The sequence below is a fragment of the Hylobates moloch genome, unplaced genomic scaffold (assembly GCF_009828535.3).
Source record: "Hylobates moloch isolate HMO894 unplaced genomic scaffold, HMol_V3 SCAFFOLD_18, whole genome shotgun sequence".
Lineage (NCBI taxonomy): Eukaryota > Metazoa > Chordata > Mammalia > Primates > Hylobatidae > Hylobates > Hylobates moloch.
The window spans coordinates 17,357,690-17,372,143 of NW_026652293.1; the positions used below are offsets into that span (position 1 = coordinate 17,357,690).

General features: G+C 32.4%; 1 protein-coding gene across 14 annotated transcripts in view; it reads left to right on the top strand.

Moving 5' to 3' along the window:
- KCNT2 (potassium sodium-activated channel subfamily T member 2) overlaps nt 1–14,454 on the top strand; it is a 440,948-nt gene that overhangs the window by 278,795 nt on the left and 147,699 nt on the right. For all 14 annotated transcript variants that reach the window (XR_009210825.1, XR_009210826.1, XR_009210827.1 and 11 more), the window contains one exon: nt 9,965–10,073. Coding sequence is in view for 11 of the 14 variants with exons in the window: in XM_058430744.1 (XP_058286727.1) it covers nt 9,965–10,073 (109 nt within the window). In the remaining 3 variants the exon portion in view is untranslated. The remainder of the gene's footprint in view (nt 1–9,964; nt 10,074–14,454) is intronic.

Below are 14,454 nucleotides of genomic sequence, written 5' to 3' on the forward strand. Positions count from 1 at the left end.
ATAAATCTAGAAATCTTCCAAAATATTTTTGAGTCAGTCACTCAAATTATTTTAGTTCAGCTACAATATTGTGTTTTGTGGTTGAAAAGGAATGAAACTGATCTCAAAGGCAAATTTGCCGACGTTCACTCAAACTTCACTGTTACATGACAGGTGTTTTGGGAGCTTGCTGGTTGTATTTTCTCAGTCATCAGTTCAGTGTAATGGCTGCTCCGGCCATTTGTTCATCTGGTAGCAAGTGGTAATCTTTAAGTGGTTTCTACAGAGGGAAACACTGCTGCATTATGATACCTATTTTAAGTTTGGTTAATCAATTTTAGAGTTGTATAGCTTTTGTAGAGTTCTTTGTAGATAGTTTGAATTTAATAAGCAATAAATTTAGCCAAGTTACTTCACTGTTCTGAATATCTGATTGCTTATCTGAAAACTACTTAACACAATATATATCATAGAACTTTTGTGAGGTTTAATAATATATATATATCACAGCATGAAAAGCAGAAATATTATTTAGTATTATTATTTTATTACTAAAAAGCTTCAGTAAGTAGCTTCTATACTATCAGAAGCTGATAAAGGATACTCTTGGTTAGAACCTAAAGAAATTGGAGGAAAATAATTTTTCAAAAATATTAAGACTGCTATGTATTTCTGAGAGGTATAAAAGAAAAGGAGATTAATGAAATTAAAACTGTTTTGCACTAGGGTGGAGGAAATTTGACCCCCCTTTTGAGTATTTAATAGCCTGAAACATCCAAAAAGGTTATATTTATTGTACTAAAATAAGTATTGAAGCAATTGGAAAAACAGAGGCATGCTTTTTACTTGTATTATTGAAATGAAATAAATCTGTTTTACAGAAAATTGCAAATCTCAAATTGAGTTAGACTCTATGCATTTAATAAGCATTCTTATAGTTAGATCTGGTGAAACTAAGTGACTTTTAAGGATTTACCTAAATCTATTCTTAGCCATTTAGTGGTTGAATGCCTCACAATCTTTGAATTGGCAGTTTCTGACGTGTTCATATGTGCGTGCGCGCACACACACACACGAGTGGTTATTTTATTGATTAAAGTAACAGGATCAAAATAAAACTCACTCGATTGCAAGACTATCTATTCTCGTATAAGAAAAAGATATGATTTTTTGTAGCAATAAACCCACTCTTGCTTGCAAACAGAATCTAATAAGCAAAGGATATGGGAAAGATTTTATAATGCAATTTAATCAGTTGTTTTATTTAATAAACTTTTTCCCCATAAAATAAAAATGACTAACATTTAGATTTTAAAATTCACCCTGGTTCGTTTTTCTGTTTAAAAGCCATTTTCCAAAGGATATTTGATTTCTGTAAATTAAAACCAGCACTAGATTGGTTTGCTGCACTTTCCACTATTTACTGTTTTCCAAAGAGCTGTTACCTAGCAACTGCATGGAAGAGGTTTCTAGTACTTTAAATCACACAAGAGCTCAGAATATAAGGTGATGTAGACTTTTAAGAAAATATTCTGACTTGTTTTAAAGTAACTATCAATTTTATTTTTCATAAAGTAAAAGGGACTTGAAGACAATTTTAATTCATATCTATCAATAAATTCTCATCTCAATTGTAATTTTTATTTTAGAAGCTTTTAAACTGAAAATGACAGACATTAGAATAACAAAGAAGAAATCAAGAATCTCACATAATACTACTATTTTAAAAGTCATATGCTTCTAAAACTCTTTCCCACCTGTTGCAGTTTCTATTGACAGTTTGATGCTTATCTTTACACACTATTTTCTGTGCATATCCAGACACACATACAGGCATACACATGAGCATCCTTGCAGAATTCAGCATTTTTACAAAAGTGAGACTGTGTTTTAATTGCATAACAATGGAATTATGTTATATTGTTTTGCCACTTACATTTTAAAAGTATACTGTTGGCATTTGTTTCAAGATAGTTTATTGAAATCTATCTTTTAAAGCACAGTCTTGGCTCACTGCAGCCACTACCTCCTGAGTTCAAGCAATTCTCCTGTCTCAGCCTCCCAAGTAGCTGGGATTACAGGCATGCACCACCACGCCTGGCTAATTTTTTGTATTTTTGGTAGAGACTGGGTTTTGCCATGTTGGCCAGGTTGGTCTCAAACTCCTGACCTCAGATGATGTGCCCACCTTGAGCTTCCAAAGTTCTGGGATTACAGGCATGAACCACCACACCCTGCCACATATAATTTTTGAATAGGAAACATTTTCTTCAACAAAGGAGGGGAATTAGAAGCTAGAAGGAAAAAAATGACAGATTTATATTTGATAAAGAGTTGTCCTTCTTTGCATAATCAAAGCTGTGCTTTTGCTACATATGTTGTCTCACCAAAAAGAAGAAAAGAGTTTAGGGAAAGTGATTTTGTATACAAAAAGTAATCCAGAGTTTATACATTTCTGTACATTGTCCCATCAGACAAACCCTAGTAATGTGGCCCTATCTATCTAAAAGGGAAACTGAGATATGTAATTTCTACCAGAACAGCCACGAATCCAGGTAAAATATGAAAGTGGGGTGAGGGGAAATAAGAGCATCTATTACTAAAAAGAAAGAAAGAGAAAATGAATACTGGGGGAGGTAGTAGTTTTAGCCGTGGTTCCAGTCTTTAGGCACCCAAGTAACCATGCATAACATTATATATTATATATATATATATAAATATAATTATATAATTATATATTATATATAATATATATGTTATATATATAATTATATATACAATGTTGTTTATAGATTATATATTAGTTTATTAGATATTATATTACATATTGTATTATATATTAAATTATTATATATATTATATTGCTGTTATATATATATATTACTTACATATATATATATATAATACATAATGTTGTATATGGTTACTTGGGTGCCTAAAGGCTTGAACCATGGCTAAAACTACTCTCTCCCCTAGTATCCATTTTCTCTTTCTTTCTTTTCAGTATTTCTATTAGCCATTTCCTGGCTACTATAAATGGCATTCATATAGCGCCACTAAAACTTGGAGTATTTGACATAGGGAATAGATGAGAAAACACTCATCTATTCCCTAAGACAAATACTCCAAGTTTCATCAAATGCCACATCCAGCTCAAAGTTCAGGATATCTGGAAAATGCAAAGTCGGATCCAGATGTGGCTAGATAATCTAGCAATATGCACATTAATAAATTTGCTAAGTGGTCCGAGGACCACTACCCCATATAGATACACAATAGTAGAGGAAGAAAGTTGTAATAAAATAATGGATTTTGGAAAACAGAAGAAGGAAATGCACAGTAGTCACTGGTCCATAGTATGTCCTGTGGCACATGAATTGAGAAACCTCCAAAGCAACATATAAAATTCCTTAATTAAACATTGATTCTGCTCTTTAGAGAGTAATTCCTTTGTCCATTCATATGCATGGCTCACTGTTCTCTGTGGCCACTCTTGAAGTTGAAATTCGAGTGGTTTCTTCTAAGCCTTTCTATGTGTCAGTAACTGTGTTCAAAGTTCTTTTCTAAGAACCTTGTTAAACCTGACTTACTGGATTTTGTTGCCCTGTCCATATCGCCATCTTTCTTGTAATGGTGGATACCTTGGCATCATCTGAAACAAGTTTCAACGTGAAGGCAGCACTGCACTTTAATCTGATTTTGTCACAGGTCTGTCTTTATTGGTCTGGCTGGGAAGTCTAAATTGGAGGCCTCTGATAAAGGCTCTGAAAGGGAATGTCATCTCCTGCTATTTAGGATACAGTTCACTTTTTCAGTTCCTCAAGTGTTCATTTTTATACTTTTTATTAGATTTTTGATCACAAGCAAACAATGTACTACTTAAGAGAGTTCTATTCCCTTCTCTTTCTGCTTGCAAAGTGATCAGTTCTTACCTCAGATCAGCTCTCTATGTATTGCTGACTAAAATCAGCAAGGTGCTGTGAACAAACATTAGTATACTTGCCCTTTTCAACCACCTCTTCTAAACATCTCTCCATAGTTAGGTGGTTTTTGCATACAAAGGGGAAAATGGATAGTAGGGGAAAATAGCGGTTACTGTTATTGATGTATTTCTACATTATCTATTTCTATGTTATCTAAATTTTATGACTTTCTCTTCTATTTTTAATTAGAAAATTATTTGATAAAAATTGGCAGTTTTTGACTTGAAATTCTCCCTCCCACCAAAAAAAATGTATCTGATAAACCTGAAAATGTACTCTCTCTCCCAGCTCACTGTCACTCTCTCCAACACTGCTTGGTCATACTATCTGATGATCTTTATGCCCATGAAAAGAATTCTTTTGATGTTCTAGAATAATGTTTCTGTAATTTCCATTCTTTCAGTGTTCTTGCTCAGCTCATCCTAGCTCAGCAACCATTCTAGGGTTGTAACTTAGATCATATCATTACCAATAAACGTGACTCCTCTGTCATCTCCAATCCTAGTGTGTCCTTGTCTGACCACCACTTCCTATCTTTGTAGTTCACTCCCTCTAATGAAGAACTTCAACTATCTTTTGACCATACAAGACCTACAATTCATTGTCCCTACCAAATCTTCACTGCCATTTACACCCATAGGTCTTGTCTTCCCGTCTTAGCCTGCTTGAATGTCATGGCACATTATTAATAATCTGCGTCTTCAATTCACCGTCAATGACTTGACCCTCTCCATTAGTTGGACTTGTTTGTCAGAAGCCAGCCTTAATTCTCACTCTCTATCTTCTTGGTGTAAACTTCCATGCATTTGAAGTGTAGCTAAAGGAAACAAAATAAACAAGCAAAAGACAATCTGCAACCTGTAAACTCCAGGCTCTTCCTTAATCGTCATTTCCACTTATTTCACTAAAAAAAAAATCACAGGAAGAAAGAAACAGAACTTTTATAAACTTCCACCAACAAATCTACCCACCCAACTGCATTTGTATCAATATGTTCTGCCGTCTATCCTCTTATTTCAGATAGAAAAATTTAGCAGCAATATGACTGAGAAGGGGCATGGAAAAGGTGTTAGTATGATTACCCAAATTCTGACTGTCTATGAATCACATTTTAAGGAGATATATATATATATATATATAATATATATTATATATATAATATATAGAGAGAGATATATAGATATGTGTTATGTCTATATATGACACATAGATATATATGATATATCTGTATAGATACATTATATATATATATACATATATATATATATACACATATATCCTGTATGTTTTAGAATTTACAAAAAGCCTCTAAACCATTTGGCAGATCAAACAGCACTGTTCAACAGAATTATTTGTAATAATGGAAATGTCTATGTATGCACTATCCCATACTGTAGCTAGTAGCCACAAGTGTTTATTGAGCTATTAGGATGTGACCAGTATGATGGAGGAATAGAAATTTTATTTGTATTTACTTTTAATTTATTTAAATTTAAATAACCACATGTGACTGGTGGTTAGTGTATTGGATAGCATAGTTTAGAACGGTAGAAGGGTAATAAATTGTCAAAGTCAAAAAAAGTTGCAAATTTAAAATTTTATTTGAGAATCAACGTAATTGCAGTTCAGGGCATACACACAGGCTGGAGTGGTCTTTGGTATGTCTGAAGAATAAATAGAAGTTTGGAGGCCTTATTTTTAAACGAAATGTTCTATATTATTTTGAAAGAATGGTCATTGGCACTGAAGAAGATTTTGGGAACTGTCATTCTTTGGTGATTAAAGGTGGTAGGTAAAACTAGTTTTAGAATCATGGCAGCTATTAGCTAAAATTTGTCTTAGGGTTACAGCAGGCTGTTTTAGCAGCTGTGCTTGTGGCAGTTTAATTCTTGGAACTGGTTCTAATGTGCCCTGAATGCTTTTTCCTCTTGGCCTCTCGACTCTGAATTTGTTACAGGACCAAAGGTTTCATATGCCCACTACACAGTAACATACCAATACACCGAGACAAGAGGGTTTGCAGCAAAGAAAAGTTTAATGATTACAGGAGAGCCACGCAAGGAGACAGAAAGAGTCCCTTAAATTCATCTCCCTGAGGAGTTATGAGATAGAGTTTTTAAGGAGATGGTGGAGGCCAAGGGGATATTGGGATCATTGACTGGATGGAGTAAGGGGCATGAAATAATCAAAATGTGGAAACAGCCTTCTTTGGTGAATCAGCTTTTCTTGGGGTTATAAAGAGTGGCTAGCATCAGTGGGGGTCCTTCAAACCAGCTGATGTCAGCAGTTTCACCAGTATGCAGAACCTTAAAGAATATCTCAAATGGAAAAGTTGACATCTTACAATGCTTAAGTTGTAATCTATAGAGCACTTAAGGGAAGCTATAGTCTTGTGACAGTGTTTATATGGTTTGTGGGCAATAGGGAAACAACTATGAGGAAGTGGGTCAGAAAGTAAGCTGACCTAATGATTAATGCTGAATGGTGCTGCAAACTTGTTTTATTTCGTTTCTCCTCCTTTCTTTTTTAATTGGTTTAATAAAATTTATAGGGATGGTTTTATTTTAGTTTAATGTGTCAAGAGTGACCCAATTTATGTAATCAAGTCTTACAAGGTGGAATGCTGAAGAGCTGGAAAACATGAAAACCAATTAGGAAGTTGTTAGCTTAGAGGAAAGAACATCAGAGTTTGAATAACAGTTCACAATCCCTTAGCTGTAATTCCAAAACCAGGAATCTCTGAAACATGGAAATATTTTTGTAGTCTTGGTGGTAAAACACGAAATTATCTGAAATTATTTGGTGGTAGTTCCTGCACTAAACTGCCATGAAGCTATTTAACCCTTTATTTTTTCTACTTAGTATAAATATTCACACATTTAGCTGCAGAAACAATGATATTTTTAGGAATAGGTTGTTCCTTGGATATGTTATATAGTGTCTGGTAGATGAAACATATTGCCTTTCTAAAATCCGAATTTTTTTTAATTCTGAAATTTGATATCTGAACCTTAAGAATTATGGATGTATTAGAAACCTGTAATAAGTAGTGAGAATGACAATGGGGAAAAAAAAGAGAGGAGAATTTGATTGTATAATCCATAAACTTTGGCTATTATAATGTATTGGGAAATGAGGGGCAATTAGTATGAAGGAATATTTTTAGTATTTTAATTCAGGCTGAGGATTAGTGGTTAGCTCTAAAAAATGTCCCAAGAGGAAGGATGGATTTGGACCTAAGAGGACAAGTCTAGATATAAAAGCAGTTCTATTTTTCAGATTGAGTTTTAGCTCTCTGTGATACATGCAAATAAAGATTATTATCCAGTTGAATATTATAGCATATCTTTTTCCTTGTATTTTTCATTCATAGAAATTAAATAGCTTTTTTAATGAAAAGAGTACTGAATTTACATTTTATCTAACAAAGGCTTTCATGATAATTATATATTAACTTACTTATCTAAAAATGGTTATTTTCTCTGATCCAGTACTCTTTTTATAATAAATATTTTGCAACACTTCCTACACTATTTTGAAATGAAATTCAGAGTAAATATAACTATCTATACACATAAAGTATAAAAAATTAGTATAATCTAATTCCAATATGAAAGAGAAAAAATGGAAATAATAATAAAAAGCTTGTTTTTTTAATATGTAAACACTCAAGCATGAATAAACAAGAAGACAGTGGAAAAAAAAAGACACTTTTACCAATGACAAGGTGCTAGCTTTTGACTGATACATAACATATATTAATTTTTATTAATGACTCACATACAATGCTAAACATAATAAAGTAAATTTTCTCTTAATTTACACCGCAGTTGCATCCCTAGATAATTCAGTGTACAAAGGAACAGTGCATACATACTTTGTGTTTATGTGTAAAATTGCCACCATTGATGGTAGTACATATACTTTTTGTTGAAAGAGCTGACACACACTGTAAAACTTTTACCAAATGTAGAAAAAAGACACATGCGAACACAAAAATGACTACCTGAAATTTAGGAGTCTTTTGCTTCCTTCTAATTTTCTCTGATTAGCACAGTTTTTGAAACATTAGCCACTGCAGCAAAATCTTCCCACAGCCATTGCCCCCCAAACTCAGATGCACACATTTATTGAAGAAAAGAGAGGAGACCTAATTATTTTTTTACTTTTTCAACTATTGAAAGAAAATACAATGAGATATTTTCAAAGTATCACACATCCATCACATTTTCTCATGTTCCCCTACTGAAAGAAATATAGTTTGTGCACTATAGTAAGGGAAAGTTAATAATTGCATGCTACATTGCATATATGGTAATCATATCTTCCAAATTTTCTGTTACTGTTTGAAATTTTAAAAATTCTGTGTTGTAATAAATGTACATATTTTTCTCAGATCATCTGTTCTAATTTTTTATTTGAAATTTATGGGTCCCCTATGTATTGATATCATGTGATTCTACAGTAATAACATTCCGGGTTTAGCAGTTTTGTCACTCTGTTTTCACAGATTGGGCATATACACTCAAAATTATTTTGAGATGATATTGAAATGATAGTTTAAAGACACTCTTCTTTTGTAAATCTTATGTACATTTCTCTGCATTCCAAATTGTATCTAGAATTTGCTTGCCTTTCCTGCAAAGCAATAAATAATCTGGTTATGTATTTCAAAAACATTTTAAGCCAATTATAATATATTGACATGTGTGTGTGGGGAGAGAGATTATTAGGAGAAACTTGATATTTTTGTATTTTTGAGTAAATCCTGACGTATATCCATAGTATATATTTTCTTCCATAAAATGTGAAAGAGAAACAATAAAAAATGAAAGCAAAATAAAAAAGTAGTATGCTATCTCATGTACTAAATCATATTATAAAAACAGGACAGAACGAAAGTCAATGTTTGTCCAGAGCATTTGCTAAACCATTTCCCATGTAACCTTTTCTTCTTTCTTCATAAATTGTATGGTGTTATGTGTTCATTATATAGATCTAGCTCACTGACAAATTTGATCTTCTATTTCTTAATTTTGCTAAAAGTGCTACTTTTCTGCCTAAGAATATGTATTTTCTTAGAACTTTAAATCTTCTTTTTATTTTTAATACCAGCTATACTTGTTTATTTGGGAAAACAGGTTTTTGTTTTTTCCAAAATAAACACTATTTAATCACTTTTTAAAAACACGACTTCTGTGGAAAATAGAATATCTGGCATCTGGGCCCTGATTCCTGCATAACAATGCTTGGCCTGAGTAGCATCATTCTCTTTAGATGTGGCCTGCACCTTCCCATGTGCTCTCATTTCTAGCACTATTATTTTTATGTCATTGAATTTCAGGAGCCATTTATTATGTTTTCTGGTTGGATCCTATCATCTTTCGGGTTTATGACTTTTAGGAATTTGGAGTCAAAGGACAATTTCAATTTCAATTTATTTTAGCAAATTCTCTTGCTTGATGTTACAGTTATTTTCATAGTATCAAATATATTTCTTCTATGCTAGGCACATATTATCTGCTAAATCTTTTAATAATTACTTTCTAAAATTTATGCTGTGTCATTATGAATTTTATATATCAATACTCTCCTAAATCAGTACTGTTGTATTTTATACTATAGAATTATCAGAATAAAAGGAGACTTTATAAAGTATTTGATATATTTTAGACCACACCTCAAACCCACCTGCTAGGCATAGGAAGATTAAGCATTTTACCAAAAGTGCCAATTTTGTTAAGACAGGGTTAAGCATTTTAGCAAAGGTTGTTAAATTTGTTGAGACAGAGTGACCCCCAAGCTAATCACTTAACCCATACTCCAGTACTCTCTCTTAGGAGATGTATTTCCTGGGGATAAAATTGCACTTGTAACAACATCTCTAAAACAAGTATGTTTATATTGAGACTTTTACCATTTTATTCATTTGGTTTTATTTTTTATATTTTATTACTCTACAAAGGTAAATTATTCTAATTTACCTATTTTATTTCAAACAGATCATGTTGTTTGTGAAGAAGAGTTTAAATACGCCATGTTAGCTTTAAACTGTATATGCCCAGCAACATCTACACTTATTACACTACTGGTTCATACCTCTAGAGGGCAGTAAGTATATTTTTTCTTTAAGATAACCTTTTAAATTATATAAAAAACAATAAGAGCAGTTATGTGATTTAAAAATATAGAAGGCCTACGTATAGAGCTAGATATGTACCTATATTTGAATTTGTGTGAGTTATCTTTATCTGATAGATAAATAAAGACATTTTAAGAAATCCAAGACATACAAAAAGTGACAGTGATTTGCTGTCTTTTCTCAGTAGTCTTGAGATTAGTTTGTTGCAACTTATTAATAAATTCTAAGTGCCTGCATCATTTGTTAGGCCTAGGATTAGGACATTATTTTTATTTTAAAGATGAATACTTCTGCAGCAAATGAAACATTTAATTAAAGGATTCTGACAGTTATTAGTATAAGAACTTAAAGTCAAATTTTTCTGTTCCTGAGGTAAGTTTTATCAGAAAGCTTAATGTACACAATTGATGTCAAAATGGCAATTTTATAATAGAATAATAACAAAGTAGTTGTATAAAATTAGCTAATGCAGTATAAATCACTTTTTATATGCACTTCAAGATTGGAGAAAGTTGTACCATTAGAACCTTTTTTATTCTTATTTGTTTATTTTGATAGAGTTTTATGAAATACAGAAGTTGTTTTTGACTAGGATGATCAGAGAAAATATAACTAGTGAACATAGTCATTGCTCTTATTTAAAGAGACAAATGTATTTCATTTCATACCTTGTCATATTTCTAATCTTATATTTCAGACAAAATGTTGATTTTCTAAGTAAATTCCACTTACGCTAGGGGTTACGATTACTCATATTAAGTAAGTTAATTGACAATTGTTTAAGTAAAGTGTCAAATCGAATAAATCCAGAAAAAGGAAAATTCTTTTTTGAGATTTATTTATAGATGGATAAGTTGTTAATTTAAAAGTAGTAAATACTCAGTGGTATATAAATTAGATTTTACTGTCTTACTTCTGATTGTCTAATTGGGATGGTAAGAGTTTCTTAGGAGCAATTTTCTCAAAGTTGTGAATAGGAATATTTTTATTCTATACACTTACAAGCCTTTAATCTGTGCAATAGGAAGGATGTAACAGGATTAGGAATGACATTTATTTTCTTTGCAGAAAGTGTTTTTCATTTTGATGCAATTAAATAAAGTACCAAAAATTATTTTAACACCAATTAAGTGAACATTCATAGAACTCATCAAGTGTCTTCATTATTTTTCCATAACATCTTTGTACAGACTCATACAACTATAATGATGACTATCTAGGCAACTTCATTGTTGTATACATGAATGCTAAAATAAGTCCCATAAACACTATATAACACAGCTCATTACTCATGACTGAAGTTAAATTACGTTGTGCATCTCCTAGTAAATATTATTTATTGACAAACAGTATTGCCTGGTGAAAAAGAATTATACTTCACATAAGTTAAAAAAAGATTTTCGTGATCCTTAGAATAAAACTTTTCCCAATATACTGTAATGAATTTTGCCTTATTAAAAAAGAAAGCAATGTTGTTGAAAACATTGTTATATAATTAGGGATTTCATTTAAATAAGAGTGACTTGCAAAATTATTTTACAACTGTGTCACAATAAATGTTATCATCCACCATAATAACTTCTTATAGTAGATTTATTGAAATAAAACTTACATACTGTACAATCCAACCATTTAAAGTGTACAGTTCAGTATGTTAAAAGTATATTAATAGAATTATCCAACCATCACCACTAAATGATTCCAGAACCCCATAAAGAAATTATCTACCCTTTAGCATCACCTTACATTTCCACCCCCCAATTCTTGCAGCCCTAGGCAACCACAATCGACTTCTGTTTTTATAGATTTACTGCAGCCTCCACAGTAGCTGGGACTGTAGTCATGAACCACCATGCCCGGCTTTTTTTTTTTTTTTTTTTGTAGTGATGGGATTTTGCCATGCTGCCCAGGCTAGTCTCGAACTCCTGGGCTCAAGTGATCCATCTGCCTTGGCGTTCCAAAGTGCTGGGATTACAGACCTGAACCATTATGCTCAGCTGAAATCATTTTAGTATATTTGGTAATACAGTAAATAAATGAACATAAAGAATCTTAAATAATTTGGTTTTGCTTTAGATTCAGGGGATATGTGTGCATGTTGGCTACCTGGGTTCATTGCATAATGGTAGAGATTGGGCTTCTAGTGTACTGGTCACCCAAATGTTGAACATTGTACATAATGTTTTTCAAAGTTCATTCATATTGTAATATGCACCAGCACTTTATTCCTTTTTACAACTGAATAATAGTCCATTGCATGGATATATCACATTTTATTTTTCCACTCATCAGTTGATGGGTATTTGGGTTGCTTCTAATATTTTCACAATGCTGCTGTTAACATTTGTGAAAAGGTTTTTGTGTGACATAGGCTTTCATTTTCTTGCGTCTATATCTAGGAGTAGAATTGCTGGGTCATATGGTCACTCTGTTTAGCTTCTTTAGGAACTGTCAGAATATTTTTCCAGTAGCACTTTGATTATCATCATCAATATATCAGGATGCTACTTTCTTTACATCATCAGCAATATTCGTAATTATCCGCTTTTTTTTTTAATCATAACCATCCTAGTGGGTATGAAGTGGTCTCTCCAGCAACTTAGCCAGTACTCTGACTAATACAATTCCCAAGGCTGATTAAAACTCTTACAATATAGCATTTTCTTTTTCTATTTGTTATTATGTTAATTCCAGTTTTAGCTGATCTGTCAGTCATAAAATAACTTACATGACTTCAAAGAACTGTGTTCTTTATATTTTTAGAGAGTTTATTCTGTATTTTAATGCTTCTCAATTTTTTCCCTCATTTTTCAGACCTGCTCACTTTATTTACATTTGAGTGTTCAGGGCTCTTGGCAGTGGTATGTCTTATTGTTGATTAAATTAGCATTTTTATTTATTTGGCAATCTTATCAAAAATAAGTTTATTCTCAATGAACATAAATTTATTCTTTAGAAAAAATCGCCTTTGAGCATGGACTATAATGATTTCCACAGGGAAATGCTGGATTATCAGTCCAGTTTGTTAACATTCAACTGGCCCATCCTGATTACATTTCAGCTTTATCAGAATTTTAAAAATTTAGCAACTCATTTTCTTTGTCTTTCAATTTGTTTTCATAATACTTAATTAGTCCCATCTGCGAGGTAATCTTTTTCACCTCAGTAATCGAGGGGTAAGAAAAAGAGAGAATTGATAAGAAAAATACTGCTTAGTTAGAATTCACAGAAGTTTGCCACTGATTAGACATGAGTGTAGAAAAGAGAGGGGGAAAAAGAAAATCTCCTCACTTATTGACACTGGACAGTAGAAAATAGTGAAGTACATAGTTGGCAGAAGGAAAAATGGTTAGATATTGGATGTATTTGCTTTCTAATGAAGACATAATGTGGTAGGAATTGCTGCACGCTTGGTTCCTGAGGTGGTGGATCGTGCCATTCAGGCTCACAAATGTGAAGGAGGAAGTAGTAGGGATTTGGGAGAAATGACAACTTCGGACTATTTTCTAGGAATTTATTAATTCTAGGAAATAGAGTGAAGAAAAGGAAAGCAAGTATAGTATAGCATAATAAAATAAACCTGAGATAGGATTTCTAAAAGGAACTGGATTGTTAACAATACAGACGATTCTAGATTAAGACTGAGCAAGCATTTTGGAGGCTGTTCTCTGAGGACTTCTGAAAAAACAATTTCGACAATAGGGGTTTTCTTATTGTGAGAAAATATGAACAAATTAAGGAATGATAAGAAATGAAGTGTGGTTGGAGATTGCTACTTCATTAGGTTTGTTCATTAATCGAAGAAAGAAAAGTAATGAAAGTCCTATTGCACAGAAATGTTAAGGAAAGCTTTTTCTCTGTACACAAGTATTTATCTATTTTTGTTTGCTTTTAATGTTTAAATTTTAAGTACCACTAAAAAAAAAGAGATTGAAAACACAATGAGGGAGTAAAGGATGGGATCCAGAGACTGGAATGTTTCTGCATGATAAAGAGAAAATCATTTATTCCTTAGGAAGTAATGGGTGAGGCAAGTGGTGATTTACACTAATTTTATTTCTGTGTAATAAGGAATATTGCGTTAGTTAAAAATGTGTTCTGCCCCATGTAATGTAATATCTCACTGAAAGTAGAGGTGATGTTTAGTTTACACCTTAAAAACTATGGGTTCAGCATCCAGAGCAGGCTATCTGACTCAATGACGTCATCAGAGCACGTTGTTCTATTTTCTTATTACAACATCTTTACCCTATAGTCTTTACCCTTCAGGATTCTCTTATTGTAATCATAAAATGCATTCTCTGCTTCAGGCTAGTCTTCTAGGTAGGAAGATGGAAGAATGTCAAAGGG